Source organism: Leptodactylus fuscus, chromosome 4 (genome assembly GCF_031893055.1).
Source record: "Leptodactylus fuscus isolate aLepFus1 chromosome 4, aLepFus1.hap2, whole genome shotgun sequence".
NCBI classification, from domain to species: Eukaryota; Metazoa; Chordata; class Amphibia; order Anura; family Leptodactylidae; genus Leptodactylus; species Leptodactylus fuscus.
This window is the reverse complement of record NC_134268.1, coordinates 164,653,091-164,673,742: the sequence shown is the minus strand read 5'-3', so window position 1 is coordinate 164,673,742 and position 20,652 is coordinate 164,653,091. Positions and strand designations below refer to the sequence as shown.

The 20,652-nt window shown below is 41.7% G+C and overlaps 1 protein-coding gene and 1 non-coding gene across 2 annotated transcripts in view; both read right to left on the bottom strand.

Annotated features, from left to right (window-relative positions):
* TRIM71 (tripartite motif containing 71) overlaps positions 1–5,903 on the bottom strand; it is a 50,828-nt gene extending 44,925 nt beyond the window's left edge. Inside the window, exon 1 of the mRNA XM_075271325.1 lies at positions 5,124–5,903. Within this exon, the coding sequence (XP_075127426.1) occupies positions 5,124–5,903 (780 nt within the window). The remainder of the gene's footprint in view (positions 1–5,123) is intronic.
* Positions 5,904–19,658: 13,755 nt separating this feature from the next.
* On the bottom strand, positions 19,659–19,761 carry LOC142201688 (U6 spliceosomal RNA). The gene has a single exon (XR_012715597.1). It is a non-coding gene; the product is annotated as a U6 spliceosomal RNA (small nuclear RNA).
* Positions 19,762–20,652: the final 891 nt, after the last annotated feature.

Genomic DNA, 20,652 nt, shown 5'->3' with positions numbered 1-20,652 from the left:
TTTACTTTCTCCACAATGAACCCTGGAATCTGACTGGCCACTATGGGCAGCTCTAACTATAGTATGGATACATGTTCACGTTATTACATGTTCTTGACGGTAAGTCACATCTTGTCAGATTTTTTTTTTCTTTTATCACAAATATATTGTGACAATGTAAAACCTTTTAAATTCATTTTACTAGTAATCCTGGGAATTTCAATGGATTCCATCTGATTCTGTCAGAACCTTGGGCACAAGATTTTTTTTGTTGTTTGCAAAATTGCACAGATATATTTCGAACCTAAAACCCATGTTTGATACTACAGACAGCTTTTTATTTTATATTAGGCTTTCCTGCCTCAAAAGTTTGAAGAACCTCTCATTGATTTCTATGAGTCAGCTTTTATCAGCTATCTAAAACAAAGAAGTATCCTATTCTATTTTGAGATATATAGTTTTTTTTTCTAATCAATGTGACACCTCAAAAAAAAAAAAAAAAGCTGCTTTTTGTATATGTTCTTTTGCAGCTTGACATAAGAAGCCGTGTGAACTTACTCCAACATATCACAAACATGTTAGCCACACAAGGCTTTGTAGGGCAGTCCAACAAGTCAATATTCATTATCTCTATAGACATTCAGAGGATTGTGGTTTTGAACCAATTCTCCAGGATTGTTCATGTTTATAAGGTTTTTGCTCACTAAAGACTAACTAGTGATATTCTCATCTGTAACAATATTTTTCATTCAGTGAATTTTCGTTAACCCTTACATTATATAGTGATGTGTAACAAAGCCAAACAGATATAGAAACAGAATGTACGTTCACACATTTTGAAAAGCTAAAATTATACCAAATATACGGTGCATCAATATAAAACTCAAACTATTTGATATTTTTAGATTTAGGTTATCGACACACAAACAACTTGCAAGGTTTATTAAGAGGCCCTGCTTAAGTCCAATAACATTGAAATGAAGAGTAGCCCATAGAACAATATCTGTACATACAAACACAATTCTAAAATACACAATGGACCTGTAAACTGTGACATTTTGGCTCAGGGCTAGTTAGTTTTCCTATAATCAGATGTTTGGCTCCCATTCAGATAATGATGTGAATTGCACATAGTGCTGTGCAAATACAGCTCAGAATAGACTATGAGCAGAACAATGGGGCTGCCATCTACTTGCTTATCCCATAGCCTCCTGCAAACCTCTCTTATATACTCTTAGATTGCAGGCTGATATGGCAGCTTGCTTTCTTTAGGTCTCTAGTTTACAATGAGATTACATTTGTCCATTAGAAATAAGTTCTAAATGAACTTTGGAATAAAGATTTACCATAAATATTTTATAGTGTACTTAAGATAAAACCAACTACGAAAACATGTTTGTGCATTGTTCAAACCTCTACATATATAAATCTACTCCATAGAACAGAATCTAAACACCTCGGCTATTGTGAGTTATATTAAATTGTACTTTCATTCCCACCCAACTCTCCAAGGACCTCTCCCTAGGCTTGAATCACTCCTATGTACCTATTGTGTCAGTCCCATCCTAGATTGCAAGCTCTTCTGCACAGGAGAGTCTCCTCTTTGCCTTACTCTCAGTGGATATTTGGACAGCTCAAGTACCCCTCAGTTTGCAGGATTTCCTTTGTTGTAATATGCTATGAAAAGTGTCATTACCTTGTTCATATTCGATCAAGGAAAAGGAATCATTTATTATAGAAGTGCTGTAACAGAGTGAGGACATGGGACAAGTATTACCGGTCCTAGACCTGATCCAGATTAAAAGTTTTACGATTACAACTGGAGTCACAAATCTAGGCAAACATGCTGAAGGGCACAGGGGTAATAAATGCCTAAAAGATTCTGACCAGGGTCTCCAAAACTGGTTTAGCAAGCAAAGTGGGAAAACTAACTCCCAAGAAAACGCCTGCAGCTAGTTCTTCGCCCTCCACTTATAACTGAACAAATGGTAACTACAGAAAACCAAGTCTACCTAGGAAGTCTGGAAAACTATACTAATTTATATGTGTCAACATATTCCGCAGCACTTTACAAGTCAGATGTATGATCGGGCACCACAATATCTGCATGTAGTAGCCAGGACAAGCAACTTCTCCCCATTTACCAGTCCTGACTACATTGTCTATACAGTTGGTCTAAGACTTGTCTTCTGCAAAAACCTTCAGTGTTCTCTATTGATACTCTGGCTTCTTCCACGCTACAAATACAATGATAATACTGATAAACTGACTACAGTTTGTGTTTGAGGTAGGAAAGTTCAATTGTGAGCTCCACTCGGGCCAGAGAATGATGCCAAACAGTGTACAGCTCTGCAGAATATGTAGGCGACATAAGCAACAGGAAAGAAATTATTCCTTTCTACCTGCAAAAATAAAAAAATTTAACAAAAGCGACACAAACCAGCTCCATGTAGTATAGTAATAGTATCTATAAACCAGCTCTACGTAGTATAGTAATAGTATCTACTGTATATCATGTTGTGAATAGTCCCCAATAAGGGCAGATTACCAAGACTGCAGGATGTCATAGCTCATATAGTTTATGCATAGTGTATAAGGAGCTCTCAAGATGTATAAATTACCCCATCACAGGATTAGATAGGAAGACCATTTCCTGTGGTACATGCCACACTTGTGTCCTTGCACATAACTCGTTATACAATGCAGAGAATCTGAAGTGTTGCATCAATGTAAACAAAATGTTACAATATTATATGGCGAAGTAGAAAGATCTGCAGTGATGAGGTCATCGGAATCTGACATTACTGGTAGGAAGTGACATCATCGCAGAGATAATTGTTTCAACTTAATACATAGAAAAAATATAAATGTGTACAACACTGGATAAAAAAAAAAAAAAAAAAAAACACTATCTTCTGTGGTTCATGATACCTCCCAGCCCTGTATACACTATAATAAATAACTATCAAATATGCATTATACATAGCCTGTCAACACAACACTAAGCATAAAGGGGAGAAGTTATACCAACCACAGGACCCCCAACACGTTTTGTCCAGCTTCCTCTGGGTTGGGGGGGGGTCTAACCTACCTCTTTCACATGACACCATACACATTTGGCAACAACCAAATCAAATGTAAACACAGCTGAAATTGTAAATTAGATAATTAGATCCCACACAACATTTAACCTTACATATCGCATGGGATCTGATTGTTATCACCTATATATGGTCGAAAGTGAGATCGGTTGGTTAGACCCCCCTCCTCCGGAGTGGAAGCTGTATGAAACATATGCTGGGGGTCATATAACCCCCCCCCCCCCCCCTTTATGCTTATGTGTTGTCAGGCTATATATAATGTATTTCTTGATAGTATATAATAAAAAAAAAAAAACTATGGGCAGTTACGAAATATGTATATAGGGCTGGGAGGTGTCATGATTCACAGTGGGTAGTTTTTTTTAATCCTGTGTTGGTGGTGACATGTTTCTTTGTACGCATGTATTTATCTGATGGGTAATAAAATGGTATATGCATAGAAATATTATATGTTGTGGGATTACGGTTTGTGATTTAATTGCTATATACACAGTAGCAGCAAAAATGTCTGGTGTTTTGTGGATCCGGAACCTAAGTGTGACGTTTATGCATCACAAACAGCAGCTAAATACCCAAATATAACCAAACACATTACAAGCTGCGATGACTCTCAGCGTTACAACTGCTTCTTATACAGCATCCTGGAATTAATAGCCCTCTAAAATAATTACAGAAATTAATAATACATGTAATAAGCACAGCTTATGCAGCAATCTTTCTTTATCCGTGAGGCGTGTTAGACATTCTATAACTATAAATCACTCTCCATGTTATGAATATATATATATATATATATATATATATATATATATATATATACACACACACAGACACTATACATTATGTACAGTGCAGCGACATACTGTTAATCCTTCATACACCAGATACAATAATAAAATGCATGAAAGCTTTTCATACAAATACAGGAGAACAAATTGCTTTCAATTACCAGCGGGCTTGGTTATGAATGTGACGTAATATCGACCATGCAGCACTAAAAATATAACCCACGCCAGCCACGCCCACACCAGTTGTATACAATGTATACAAACTGGATCTAACCACACGGTGTTGGGGCAAGACGAAATCTAAATATTCCTTCTATATCACACCATAGCACATTAAAATATTTTCTATTAAGAGTTTCTATTTTATTATTATGTATATTTTTGACAGCATTTCCAGCTGTTACGCGGGCCACACACAAACAACCCCTACACAACAATACGGAATAAATTACTCCATTATGAATGGCTAAATAAGAGGGGTGGGGGTGTTTGCTGGCACTGCAACAAATTCAACTCTACTGTGACGATTACAAAAGGAGTACACCCCCCACCCCCCCCCGTATTATTCAGTGTAAGTGAAGTACTCATTGAGAAGTTTAATATTTACAGGGGGAGGATCTACCAAAAGCATGATAGGACAAAAATATTGTTACAAACCAATAGAAGATAAAGTCTGGAAGCATACTGTACAACACGGCAAGTTATGTAATGTCAGTCAATCTGGATCAACCCAACATAAGGTAACCTTTCTAAATGGTGCAATGACATTATTAAGAGAGCTTTCACATGTGCAGGTTAGTAGAAAGTATTTTATGCAGTTTCCAAAATCTGGTGTGGCTCATGAACTGAGGGAAGTCATAAAGGGCAGATGGTACTTCTCAAAACTAGCAAAACCTGAACATGTGAACATATCCCAAAGTCATCAACTGGAAGAATAGTGACTTAGCAAACCATCTTGTTACATGGGAACCAGTAAGGAACACTGGGGGGCACCTGCTTTATATGGCATGAGGAACCAAGTCAAGGATACTTCACAGCCAGCAGGATAACACTTTATTTGCCACAACCTGCTAATACTATATAGGACATTTTTAAAGAGCTTTTCCTTTTAATGAAAGTTTCAAAATGCATCAAATCTGGCACTTTGGAAACTTTTCTGCAAAACTTGTTGTCCCCAGAACAGCCCTGACACATGAAAGCAATAAGCAGAGAGCCCTACCCTGTGAGGTGTATATGGTGGAGGACCAGGACTCACCTGCTCCTCATGATGCTGGCAGGGGGTTATCCTCTCTGGGTACATGGGCATGAGGGAGAAGGCACTGCCCTGGAACGGGGATGAGGTAGACGAGGATGAGGTAGTGGCAGCGCCGGATGCTCCAGAGGTGCAGGGGGAGGCAGCGCCACTAATGCAGCCGGGCGCCCTGCACCCCGGCCCGGGGAATCTCTCGATGCAGTGGTCCTTGGTGAGCCGCACTCTCTGGTGTGCCCGCAGGCAGTTTTCGCACAGGTTCTCCCGGCAGTCCAGGCAGTGGCAGCTGGCACCATTGCCCTCATCGCAGGACGAGCAGCGCGGCTCCGAATGGCTAGGGGGTCCCCGGCGCAGATGACTGGAGGACGAGCACGAAGCGGAGCGGGGTCGCGGCTGCTTCCTCCGGGTGGACATCGCACAGCTCCCGTTACTCTGAGGCTCTTCGGCAGCCACCACTACGGCGTCCAGCAGGGTGCTGAGGTGCAGGAGGGTGGAGGAGGGCAGAGCATCCATTCCAGCCTCAGACATCTGCACCTTATGGTCACACACAGGGCAGTGCAGCTGGAGGGAGTCCCCGGGGCTTCGGAGCCCCTCTAGGCACTGCCTGCAGAAGGCATGGAGACAAGGCAGGACGTGTAACCTGCGGGCAGCGGAGCCCATGCTGCCACTACTGCTGCTGCTCGAGCCTTGTGAGGAGGACGACGACGAGCAGCTGGACGGAGACGACACGCACATCTCCTTACACAGCGGGCACAGCTGGAAATCTGACTCCGGGTATGAAGCCATTTGTGCAGGGACAGCGGGCACAGAGAAGCGGTTCAGGCTACAGCTCAGCCCGCGGGCAGCTCGGCGCCTCAGTCCTGGTCACACGTACAAGTTTTCCCTGCCAGACACACCCCCCTGTGCCAGCAGCGCTGCCCGGATTCTCCAGCCTCAGTGATTCATACAGTCCTGGCCAGCAGCAAATCGCCTCTCCACAACAGTCCCGACTTGTGTCCGATCTGGTCGCTCCTTCAGTCCGATCAATGAGGTAGAATATGCGTGTGATGAGAGTTGCGCAGGGCTCCCCTCCATGTGTTGTGGTCTCAGTGCTCAGGCGTCACATGTTATTAATGTGCACTGGGTGTCCTGACCATGCGCGGGCGGGGAGGGGGTGTTGTTGATATCAGTGCTAGATCCAGCTCTATCTTAGGACGTGCGCTGAGGAGATCGCCATCCTGCACGGGCTCTTTAAAGATCTGGAGAGCGACTCTCACTTCCGCCAGAGGATTACGGGGTGGGCGGGGCAGGAGGAGGAGAAGGGCTGGCAAGGGGCGGGCACTGCACACAAAAACAGGAAACACTGCTGCCACCTACTCTACGCTACAAAGGACCGGAGCCGATATGAGCCGCAGCCCATGCTGTATGGTAAAGGCTAAATACTAGACACCGTAAGGACCTTCTGACGTCACAAGGTCACATGACCAGATAGGCGTGTCTTTCATTGTAAGCAGGACCTTCACTGTATCCTGTGTAGTGGAGCAACACGGAGAGCTGCTGCGAGGTGCAACGATGTAGTGAAGGGGGAAGATACAGTAGGTGGACTGCAGGGGGGAGAGATGTGGGGTGAAGGGTGTAGTGTGGGGGGGAGATGTGGGGTGAAGGGTGTAGTGTGGGGGGGAGAGGTGAAGAACTCCATAGAACTACAGGAGTGTACTGCGCCTGCTCGCGTTAGCGGCCACAGAAATATGGCCGAGGCCCACTGGCAAAGCCGACTTGCGCATGCGCTGAATTTTTACCCACTGCGCACCGGAAGATGAAGATGCCGTTGCTGCCGAAGATGGAGGCGATGCTGGAGAGAGTTCTTTCGCAGCATTGGGGACGCCCCCAGTGCTGTTTGAGCATTGGGGCCCGCCCCCAGTGCTGCAAGAGTACTAATTTGCATACAGACAAAAAAACGGGATTTCAGGTGAACAGCGGCGCGGAGAAGACAAGGAAACGTAGAAGAATAGCTTTTCTTAAGGCTATTCCGACGTCTTAGTCATAAAAAAATTGCGTTTGAATGATAGGATCCCTTTAAAAAGTGAGTTTGTTCATGTTTTGCTGTGATTTTGCTGTTTTTACTTTATGTATTTTTTATTTTTTTGCCCTCAAAATAAAATGTAATAAAAATAAGTGTAAATAGTGTTTTCTGAGTGTCATAGCTTTAATAGCAAGAAATCCACCAATTAGCCATAACTTACCCCACCCCCACCTCTTGTGTCACCAAAGCGACTCTGACCCATCAAGGCACAACAAGATCTCTGCATACAGTAGTGGAAGACCTAGAACATGATGGAGTAAGGTTATGTTCACACTACTGTTATACATGTCTGTTACTGTCATCTGTCATAGGATGAGAGCAACAGACATAGATGGAGCCTCCTCATCCTCCTGCGTCTGTTCCCATTGACTAGAATGTTACAAAAAACCCATTAAGGACGCCGTCTTCTGTCTCTATGTTTCTGTCTCTTGTGTTTCTTCCGTTATTTTTGTAAAGGAAGGAAAATGTCCGGTGCGCGCAACTTATTCTTCAGTCAGAAAACTAAACATAAACGATGGAAGACGGAGGACGGACGGGAGACAGCGTCCATCATGTTGATTACATTAGTGTTAATGGGAATGGTCACTGACTGTTCCTGTCCATTTCTCTGCTGCAGTTAATGTTCGTTGCTGTCATCCATCAATGGACATTAGCCAGGGTAGCCTGAACCCGCCCTAGGGCTGCCGTTACACTGGTGTGGTTTTGATCAGAGTAGAAACAACAGCACATGCGCTAATGTGAATAAAGACCACATGTGTAATGGCACCCTAAGGCCGGCTTCACATGGACACATTTGGTTGTCAGCAGTATAGTTGTTTATGATGCTAGGAGTTCCGGCTTCCTCGCAGCTTCAGCATCCCATACTGTAATGTCCGTGTGAAGTTGGCCTAAGGGTTACTAATATGTGAGGTGCCTGGAGGCAGTAATTAAGTAACTCCACTATGGAGATCCTTAAGGCTGAGGCCCCACGTTGCGGAAATGCAGCTTTTTTTTGTTGCAGTTTTTTGAGCCAAAGCCAAGAATGGCTACAAGAGGAGTGGGAAATGTATAGGAAGTTGTTATACTTCTACCTTTTGCACAATCCACTCCTGGCCTTGGCTCAAAAAACTGCAACAAATAAAGCTGCGTTTCCGCAACGTGGGGCCTTAGCCTAAAGGAGTATTCTAGGAATATGCTGTTGAGCTCCACTTCTACTCAGGTAGAATCTGTACGTCACACGGCCATGCTGTAGTTCAATCTAATTGAAATGAATGGGGATGAGCTGTAATACTAAGCACGGCCTCTATATAGTGTTTGGCGCTGTGCTTGGTAAGTAGGGAAGAGACCGTGGCAATCAATATCGTAGCCCCAATAATCTCTTTAATGTAAACCTTCATGTAACAAAATAGGACTGATCTAAGGGCAGGTCCACACTTGCGCCCGGTCTCTGCTTTGTGAGTTTCCGTCTTGTGCCCGAGAAACCCTGATGGAAACCCGGAATTCTGTGTCCGCTGGTGAGCGTCTTCTGATCTCCGCGATTAAAACGTGTTTTTTTTTTAACCAGACAAAAAATCCTGCATGTCCGACTTTGTGTCCAGTTAAAAAAAAAACGGTTTTGCCACGGAGACCAGAAGACGCACACGGGCGGACACTTTGCAAACCTATTCAAATGAAAAGTGACTGCCAGTTTTCGTCTCCTGTCCAGTTTCTTGGGCAGAGGACGGAAACCTGCAAAGCGGAGAGCGAGCACAGGTGTGAACCCGTCCTAACATACATTCAGCACAGTTTACTATACAATTGTATAGTGAATATTACTGGAAAACAGCGGATTCACTCACAAAACTGCTGCCAATGTTACAAGCCGTGCGGCTTCTGGGTAATACAGCAGTTATCTACTATATATAAGCAGTAGACAGTACTCATATTATAAGCCTACATTCACACCACACTGAATAATGGTCATGTCATCACATGGCAGCCTTATATTCAATGAGGGGATTCACTTATCCGGGTCACGGACCGTCAGACAATACAACATGTTCTCTTTCCTCACAGATCTCTTCATACACTGACTATATACTATCTTATACCATCTGACACCTCCTAAGTACAGTATATGATACATGGATAAATACTATCACTGGAAGGACCTCACCAGGATGAAACCCTGTAAGTACATGAAAGATGGAAAAGGTCCTTACGGAGTATAGTAAATATCCAGTTCAGTGTGAGACAGCTAAATACTATCATTGGAAAGGACCTCACCAGGATGAAACCTTGTAAGTATAGGATACATGGAAAAGGAAAACTCCCTCACACTTTTTGCTGAAAATGTTTTTTTTTTCCATCTTTTATTGATTTCAAAAAGGTTCTTACCAGTAATGGGAAATAGACAGCTTACACTGAGCTGGCTAAATACTAGACGCTGTAGGGACCAGGTCTTTACGGCGTCTAGTATTTAGTCACAACCATGCTGTATATAGGGGGCTGCAGGAGCAGGGATGTACTAATTGTCTGCAGGAGAAGGGGGGAGCAGGGATGTACTAATTGTCTGCAGGAGAAGGGGGGAGCAGGGATGTACTAATTGTCTGCAGGAGAAGGGGGGAGCAGGGATGTACTAATCGTCTGTAGGAGAGGGGGGAGCAGGGATGTACTAATTGTGTGCAGGATTTCCGCAAGACATTCACGATTTCGGTGACGTGTCCCGCGGTCCCGGTTGGAGGGAGGTATGTCCCGATTTCAACTTAGATCTGCGTCCAGAGGACGCAGATCTGAGTTGAATCCATACGCAACTAAAGCAAGGAGCTGTCAGAGCTCAGCTCCTTGCTTTGCCGCTGCATTCCGGCTAGTGGCTGTGTAGACGTGATGTGATGACGCCACATCGCGCCTACAACAGTATTGGAGAGAGCGGCGGGGGGAGCAAAGAAAAGGTGAGTGTAATGTGTGAACACATTGAAGTGGAACATGAAACTGGGGGCAGAGATGGAGGGACATGAATCTGGGGCAGAGATTGAGGGACATGAATCTGGGGGCAGAGTTGGGGAGACATGAATCTGGGGGCAGAAATGGAGGGACATGAATCTGGGGGCAGAGATGGAGGGACATGAATCTGGAGGCAGAGATGAGGGACATGAATCTGGGGGCAGAGATGAAGGGGGGACATGAAACTGGGGGCAGATGAAGGGTGTATATGAAACTGGGGGAGAGATGGGGGGGAACATATAATTTACAGGTGACTGTCGGAGGATTATACTGTGTGGGAGCACATGAAAAAATGAATGAGAATGGGCGGAGTCAACATAAAAGTGGGTGGAGCCAAACTTGCCACAGTGCGCCGCACATGTCCCTCTTTCTACTTTTCAAAAGTTGGGAGGTATACATTTGTGAGGAGTGCTGCACACTTTATTTATTTAGCTTACCCCTCATTTACATCTGCGTTTGTATTCTGTTCAGGGGAGTCCGCATGGGGACCTCCGAAAAGAATACTAAACGCATTTGCAAGTGCTGTGCAGTGAACGCACATGGAACCCATAGACTATAATGAGGTCCATGTGCTTGCCATGCGCTGCCCTCCTGAATCATGTAGAGAGGAAAGTTGATTGTGAACTACTTTCCTATCCGTATGTTCTGAGCGGAGATCTGGCAGCAAGCACACAGACCCCATTATAGTCTATGGAGATCCGTGTGCTTTTACTGCACAGCACTTGCAATTGCATTTGGTATTCCTTTCTGGGGGTCCCCATGTGGACTCCCCCGAACGGAATACAAACACAGATGTGAACGAGGGGTTACTTATATAGCGCCATCATATTCTGCAGCGCTTTACAAACATTGTCAAATACTGTCCCACATCACCCACTGTACCACAATCTACACATTCATTCTGTCATATAGTGCTCTTCCCTCCATAGATGCACTCTGTAATGACCAGTACCATATTTCAGACCTTTGGCATATACTGGTCAAGCAGTTATCATTTTTCTAATTTTTACATTTTTTATTAAAGTGATTATTTTTGGCCATTTTGTTGACATTAATGTTTTAAATTCAGGTAAAATAAGAATCATTCTTCACCATGGCGACATCTTAAATGTAAAGCTGAAAATACTGTGAAAAACCCCCCAGCTTGTCCCAGTCCCCCATTCCCAACAGATGGGCATTTAAAGTGTAACTAAACTTTAGGACAACTTTTGATTTTCTGGCAGTATTTTGGATCCTTTCTGTGAAATCCTGTATTTTTTCACTTGCAGTTTCAATTATTTCCAGAGATAACATTGGTTGAAAACACAGTTAGTATTGGGATTTTTATATCATATACAGGGGGTTCAGAAAGTATTCGGACCCCTTTAAATTTTTCACTCTTTGTTTCATTGCAGCCATTTGCTAAAAGCAAAAAAGTTCATTTTATTTCTCATTAATGTACACTTGGCACCCCATCTTAACAGATAAAAAACATAAATGTAGATATTTTTGCAAATCTATTAAAAAAAATTGCCCCAACACTAGCCTTGTGTATATCACACGACCAAAGGCTGATTTTTATCTGCTGCAAGTAAGCAGAATGAATGACATCAAGCAAAGATTTAGAAAATTACAAGGAAATTTTTGGATATTGTAAAATTGTAGAACTTTTCATTATACAACTGGATAATCCTTTGTTATTCCCAAGACATGAATAGCATAACCATATACTCCATATCCCACCTACTTCTGGGAGGCACACCTACGTAGAAAATGTGGCTCCCCGACCATATCCCATTTGGTGTAACAGCCGTTATATCGAGGCAAAAATTGTATTGTAAAGTGGCCTCAACTGTGCACAACTCTCTCCTAGCAGAAATAGCCGAGCAGCCGCAAAGAAATTAAATTCCTCATAGATACTCATAGATAGCACCAAAGGCAAAATATGTTGCTTGTGTTCAAGGATAGGGTCAGCACCTAGCACAGATAAGCAGATGCCAGGGCTCACTGACTTCAAGGACCTATGGTAATCTGGGAAAACATGCTTGACATATTTGTGGTGGGGAACTGACTCTAAGAACCACACAGGTAGTGCCGTATACTGAAACTGCACATGTAGCTTTTACATACAGATTACATAAGGTGGTTTGCAATAGGAGATAAAATACCACAAATGCCACAACATAGAACATTTCTTAAGACCACAGAAAATTGCAGTGGGAAAAAAGCAATATGTGAATGGGAATTAGTTGTTTAACTTTTCAGTTGAATCATTACAATTATTTTAGTATTTTTTGCTGACAGCTTTGTCAGGGCTCTTTTTTTGTGGGGTGAGATACAGTTTTTACGACTAACATTTTCTGGTATATACAAGCTTTTGATGACTTTCTATTCCTTTTTTGTGGGAGGCACAGTGACTAAAAATGACATTTAGCTCATTGCGAGGCTTTCTTTTAAACAATGGAATTCACCTTTATTTTTTGTTTATATTTCAAATGGGAACTTTAATTCATTCCATTTTTTTTATTTTATATATTATTTTATCACCTTTTTGTACTGACCTATAAGGGGTCTTGAACATGTTCAGCATTTTTTTTTCCATTTCTCTATGTTCCTCTGTTATTCCTCCTAGAAACTTAAGAGTAAAATGACTACTGGGTGTAATTAAAATATTGCAGTGCCTCGTACCAACGATTGAGACACTGGTTAAAGTTTGTAAAAATGTGCAAAAACTGTATTATTGGAAGAATAACAATTATGAGTGTTTAAAAATGGTGAAATAAAGCAATGGTTTTTTTATATCTATATTTCATATCCACTGGCTAACACTGTACAAAAACAAACATTTTCCTTATAAAAATTTTTAGAGTAATAAAAACTATATAAGTTTGGTATTGTTGTAATCATACTGACCCGAATAACAAAGTTAATATATTAAATGTTACCACACAGTGAATGCAATTAAAATAAACGCAAACTAAGGTCAAAATTGTATTTTTTTCCATTCCACATCACAAATAATTGTTTTACAGGTTCTCTCATGTGGAACAATAAATGACTTTGATACAAAAAATATAAATGATAGCTTTGTTCAAGTAATTTTTTTCTTTATTGTGATGTCATTTTTAGCATTTTTGTACGTGTTAATCCTGTGCGATATTATAAAATGTGATATACTAATAATACCATTATTCTTGTGCTGTGACATCACTCTGCATTATTACAGTAAAGTGACAATACTTTGTAGGTGTACATCTGCCTCTGAGTCTCCTTCGCAGATTCAGCCGAAAATCAACTGAAAGAAAAGTCCTGCACTTTATACTGAAAGTGGCTGAAACTTGACGGACATCTGGTGGTCCCCCGGCAGACCTGAACAAAACAGAGCCCAGCGCAAGTGTCGATCTAGCTTAAGTTTGTTGAGCTATTTATTCGTTTATCGTCAATGTGTGTATTATTTCTATGCTATAAAATCGGTGTCTGCATTACCCTATATTGTGACATCATGATGTACATTTTCCCTGTACTGTGACATCACTTGATTGCAACTTTGGTTTAATAATATGTTTTTGCCATTGAATGACACAGTAAAGGCATTTGGGGCTCACTAGACACCCACTGAAAGGGAACAATTTACATTTACGTGGCTGCATTCAACGGCTGCGGCAACAAAAACTGTATTCCTTTGTTATGCAAAAACTTTTAATGATAAATGCTTTCCATGAATCTACAGCCCTAAAGGTTCTTCTATATATAGTATGAGCTCCTTGGTTTATACTTAAAGGAGGTATCATAGGTGGTAAACTTTTTTTTTATCTATGGAATGGACAGCATGTGTATACATGTCATATTATATTTTTTAGGCAGTTAGACTTAAAGGGGCTCTATCATTGGGAAAAGTCATTTTTAACTAATCACATCCTTGCATAGCCTTTAGAAAGGCTATTCCACACCTACCTTTAGTATGTAAATTGCTTCAGTGGTTTATGAATAAGTCTGTTTTTATGCATATGCTAATGAGCTTCCAACCAGCACAGGAAGTTCCCAGCAGCACTCCTCTCTGCTATTATCTCCTATGTGTGTTTGCAAACAGGAAGCTGAGTCAGCAGCAGCAACCTGTGCTGTATACACCCATAGAAAACAATAGCAAAGGGGGTGCACGATGCATCTAGTCCAATTAGCATATGAATAAAAACGGACTTGTTCAAAAACCACTGAGGCAATCTACATACTAAAGGTAGGTGTGGAATAGCCTTTCTAAAGGCTATGCAAGGATGTGATTAGTTAAAAATGACTTTTCCCAAAGATAGAGCGCCTATAAACACAAAGTATGCTATATGTGATTGTTGGATAGTTATTGTTTGATGTCATGTCTCAGTAGTTGCTCACTTGCAGTGATGGCACTAACCTGTAGAGAGTCCTCATTTACACGTCTTGTCTGACAGTCCACCCTTGATTTCACAAGACTCAATCACTGATACTATATGCACTGACGTCTCTTAGATTATCAGCAGAAATAATGTGTTAATAAATTTTAAGCGTTTAGGCACTTTAAATACACAAAATACTAAGATGCTCTCCCACATCATTGTCTTTGAAGCCATGACTTAACAGAACTTCAGCTGACAAGTGCCACCTAGTGGCCATTTGATGGTTGGTAAGCAACAAAAGAGCATGTCGCCACAAGAAGATTTGTTCACATTATGATTGAACCAACTCTATAAACATAGACATATAAATCAGGAGTATTCCCTAGCATATAGGCCTAACTGTTAAAAATTGCAAACAGCATGATATACCTTTTATGCACTTGTACTCTGTGTAGGAAAATGCAGCAGACTAAGCTGTTCTGTACAATAAGAAAATGGTAGACTTAGGGTAAGTTCACACAGGTATTTTGGTCAGGATTTTGAGGCCATATCCGCCTCAAAATCCTGACCAAAAAGACGGCTCCCATTGAAATCATTGAGAGCCGGGCTGTTCTTTTTTTCCAGGAGCCGTTTGTTCTGGCTCCGAAAAAAAGAAGTGACATGCTCATTATTTCAGGTGGATTCGCGACATCCGCCTGAAGACACTCCCTCTCAACTAGGCCCATTCATTTGGGCCTAATCCAGAGCGGAGTGCGAGACTGGATGCCAGTGCACTGCACCGGCATCCAGTCGCAGCTACCCGTATTTTGGTCTAGAATCTGAGGTGGCCTCCGCCTCAGGTTCCGTACCAAAAAACCCCATGTGAATCCGGCCTAATGCATACCAGACTGATAGGGACCAAAAGGACATTTTTTTTTACCATTGTTAAAGGAATGGGGGCCCATGGATAAGTCTGACGTGAATGCCAAGCTCTTTCCTGGCTCATATGTTGAATGTAAAAAGGGAAAAGAAACATAAACCTAGCCTTAAAGTGGTTGTCCGGGCAAAATTGGACAACTTCTTTAACTTTTAAATCAGCCGGGGGCAGTGTAAAAAATTTAAAAAATGCATACTCACCTGTCCCCCCATGCTCCGGCATCCCAGTTCTTCCACACCACCATGTGACTGCTGAAGCCAATGAATGGAACTCTGGAAGAGACCCGTTGAGTAGACGGACCGTAACGCACCGGGAGGACAACGGAGCATCAGGGACTGGTGAGTATGATTTTTTTTTTTTACTTTTCACTTCCCTCAGCTGAGTTAAAAGTTAAAGGGGTTGTCCATTTTTGCTTGGACAACCCCTTTAAGAGTAAATGCCTAGCAGTACTTTGATTTGAGGTACTAGACAGAAAAGCAAAAAAATTATCTAAAAGCAACAGAAACAATAATTCCACGTACTATGTCACTACCTTCAAATAGGTAATGTAGTAACATAGTTAGAACGGTTGGAATAAGACATATGTTCATCAAGTTCCATCAGGGGGTAGGAAAGGGCATGACATTCTGTACATTGCTATAAACAGGAATGATATTTTTCTCTAAAAAGGCAACTAAGCCAGGGATATTTTAATACATTGGTTGACTCAGTTCGAAGGTTTCATAAGTGGGACCCTCCATCACCACCACTTAGAAATACCTGATCTGCACAAATTATAATACCCCCTTAAGTGGTCCACACACAGTATAATGCCTGCCTTGTGGCTCAGTGCCCTACCAACTTTCAAAGGACAGAAAGAGGGATAGAATGTGCTGTGCGCTGGGCATGTCTTGGCAAATTTAGCTCCACCCACCGTTAACGCGGCGCTATGTTCAAAAATAAGCACAAAAAACGCCAGCGTTACTCAGTGTGAATGCAGCCTAATACTTCTAAAGTAACCCTAACATGGTACGTGCCCACATTACAATGCCCCCTCCAGCTGCTGTTGTAGATTGGTGCCCTCTGCTTTGCTATGGTCCTCACTGATAAGGTGAAGTTATGGGCAGCCCAAACCCACGGCCTGGATCAGCATTACAGCAAATGTAGGACTATCCTGCTGTCCCAAGGGGGCTTTCACTACTCTAGGGCCAAGTGCAAGGGCACCATGGGCCCTATGGTTAAAGCAGCCCTGAGGTAAGCCTTTTTTGATGCTGTGATTGTTGTGACAGCTCCGGGGTAGGCTATTCCACAGAGAACTGCATGGTCTACAACAAAAGGGCGCTCGGGCATGCACAGTACCGCTCAGAACGGAGCATTAATGTGCATTCACATGATTTCAACCACCAGGAGCGAGACTACAGAAGATATAGGCGGTACAGGAGGAGTACAAGGAACGGAGGAGCATTTCAGAGGTATGACGCAGGAGGGTGCTCGCTGGCCTTGGGGAATACCCAGGGTGCTCGGTGAGCATCATTTGCATAAATTAGTTACCCATTTTTACTAAAAACTGGGGGTCTTTGTCAGAACTGTAGGCAGCACCTGAATAGCCTTTTTAAAAAAAATAAAAAAAGGTTTCTCACCTGTCCCCATTGAATCGGGGAACTCCTGTGCCTCCAGGATCAACTGCTCCAGCAGCATCTTCTGGAGTTGTGCTGAAGCTGCTGATTGGTCTCAGCGGTCACGCCAAGATCCTTTCACTACCTGTGACAACATGGGTCCTCTGCCTGAGGCCTGCCGAGCTATGTATCTGTACAGTTACACATTGGAATGAACATTTTTGGAAATTGGCTACTGATATTAAAGGGGTTTATCTGCCCCAAATGTTGTTTCCCTACTGCATACACTCCTCAAACTCACTGCACCATAGTGATCTATGAAGTTGTAAGCTCCAGCCAGATCATGGGTCTACCATTGCTACTCAAATAATGCAGACAGTAGACTGACGGTAATACTGGAATTCACAGAATTAGGAGCTAAGCTGTAGACAGACTGGATGCGGTCGTAACATGGACTGTTCTCCTTTACAACATAAACATCCATCTGAATGGACAAGGATGGTATGAGTCAACCATTTTTCTTTTTGTATTGTCTTTGAAGTGCAAGCCTTTGTAGTGCTAACAAAGCATTAAACAATATTTTATGACTTTAAAAGTAATATGAGAACTATCCAAAAACAGTATTCATTCCTCGTGACCTTGGTTTGTACATCCTACCTGTTCATATGACTCATAGAAAGCAGTAATAATGAATGACAATATGATTCCCTCCATTGTGAGCAGCAGATGTTTTTCGTAAAATACATACTCAAAAGTAATTTAAGAAAACTACCAGCATACACTAATATACATGAGCTATTATGGTCTACCGCACTGGTCACTGAGTGAGCTCAATAACAATCCACCACTTAAGGTGGCCATATAGCCCTGCTGCAGACAGCCAGGGGCGTAGCAATAGGGGGTACGGTGGTAGCAATTGCTACAAACCCTAGGACACCATTATTATAGATAACACAGGGTAAGTTGAAACCCATTACAAATTTTGCATTTGAGATCAAGAGCTTCAAGTTATGCCTCTGCAGACATCTGTAATATGTATTTTATACGGATAATATTATGACTGCAAATCTTGTTCAGAACGTAGGTCAAATGGCCCAAATTTGTATCATGATAGATCCATATTAACCTCTTTCCAATGCAGCCAGTTTTGTTTTGTTTTGGTTTTTTCCAATTCTACTTCTTTTTTATTTCTGCCTTCCAATAGTCATATTTTTTTAAAAAAAAAAATTGTCATTGGCATAAAAAAGGTTGTTTTTTTACTTGACAATTTTTTGAGCTTGCATGTGTTGTGAATAGGGTAATATGAAGAATTCACTGTCTAAATTGAGGGGTTAACTCTGAGGACTTATTAGTTCAGTAGAGAACAAGTGGTCATGGGAACAAACTTATATTCGTCCCATGTAATTGTGCGGACAGACAGTTAACAATTAAGCAAAATCATTTGTGGGTAAATTTCCTCATTTATGCAGCATAAAAGATCCAATATAATTGGCAGCACATTGGCCTTTGTACACAGAGATGTGCTGCTGATAATAAATGCAACTGAATGCTTTACCCCCCCTTCCCAGCTCATAACTGGGCTACTGCAATCTACGCCACGCCATGTGTGTGATACATACATCATTGCAAAGAGACTACACCATGGCCACCTATCTGGAGAGAATACGCCACCCCAAACACAGACAGATCCTGAGCCGGTATAGACTGAGCGCCCACAACCTGGAGACACAGGCAGACGTACAAGCCACGGGAGAACAGACTGTGCCAGCACTGTGACCAGGGGGCCCTAGAAGACGAGACCCACTTCCTGCTACACTGCTCCAAATACTCAGCTGTGAGAGCCGTATACTTCCAAAGACTCTCAGCCCACATGCCAGACTTCATATCTGCAGACGAGAAGAGGAAACTCTACATCCTACTGGAAGAAGAAGAGGCCACTGTGGAGATCGCTGCCCAATACGTGTCCAGCTGTCACCAAACAATGGGAAGATGAGACCCCACGGACTGTTATACCCCAAACCACCCACTCCACCCCACCTCCCCATATAGCGGCCACCAACTAAGAGGAAGATGAGACTCCACGGACTGTTATACCCCAAATCAAACCCCCCACCCCCACCCATACCTACCACTCCCCCCCCCCCGACTCCAACTCCCCTGCCACACTTTACTAGCTTTGGCAATGCCAAATATCTATTCGGACGTGCCAATAAAGCCTGTTTAATTTGATTTGATACATATAGAATCTCGTTTGTATCTGAGCATAACCACTGCAGAATAAAATTCAACTATACAATTCACCTGTCATGTTTCAGTAAACTTGTAAGATAGCTTACCGGTGTACCAGTATGCCTCCAACCAATTGGGTAAATATTTCAAAAGCTTTTTGTCAAGATTCCCACATCTCGAACCCTCTTTAAGATTAATAAATAACAAATAAATTGGACCTCAGCCATATATTCTGATGTGTAGATTTCATTCCTAAGTGACTAAGAAGCAAAATATCTTTTAGATTTTTGCCTCTTCTGGAAGTAACGCTCAGTGACTCACCTATTACATTTTTGAGTTCCAGATCAGATAACAGAAGTGGCCATAATTTGATTAATAATAAACAATACACATTGGGTAATATTAGGAGAATAATTTTTTATTATTTTTTTTTTTAATATGGAACGCTTCACAAATTTGCATTTCATCCTGGTGCAGGGGCCATGTTAATCTTCTCTGTATCGTTCCAATTTTAACATATGTGCTGCTGAAGCGAGAATTATTTTTTCGATGATCATTCAGCAATAGATCATTGCATTCGGTAGACTTTGTTCTAGCGTATGCTTTATGAAGCACCTTCTTTGCATAACCTCATGCCTAAAATCTCAGGTACAATTCTCCAGACAAAACTAACTTCATCTGAGCAATTCCATCCTGTTTGGATGCAACCAGCAATATCCAAACAGATTGTTAGGCCTAGAAAATACTCTGATATAAATTTCATCCCTATATTATAGTATTATTATTATTATTATTATTATTATTATTATTATTATTTATTATTATTGTTACTATGATTATTATTATTATTATTATTATTATTATTATTATTATTATTTCAAATTGTAAAATAAAATCATTAAAAATATAAGGATTTCTTTATCAGATAATAAGCACATCTTTAATGCAACAAACCCAAAATAAAATGTAACTAGTGTAGTATAGTCGGTCCTAAAGCACGACAGTTTTCCTACAAACCTATAAAAGGTTCATGAAGGTCGACACACAATTTGTACCCATGGCAAGACTTTTTATCTGATTATGAAGAGTACAGCCAAGGAGAAAATTATTATGTATGCAAACAAAGAAATCACAAATTCAATATTATTAGCTCTAAACTGTACAGTAGATTGTTAGTGTCAAGAAAATATCATAGTGCTTGTAGGCCCAGCTCATGTTGTATGCTGCCATATAAGAGCTCTACTTCAAGACTCAGAGGTCGAGTCATAGCTCTAATGGAAAGGGGCCCAGTGGCTGGCACCAGCAAGTTAACCCGTGCCAGGCCCCTCTGAATTACAGCTGTGACTAGGTCATTGATATTTACTTTACTGTCCTTAAAGTGAATTTTACAGGGGGTGAGTGGGATTAGAAAACATGGCTGCTTTCT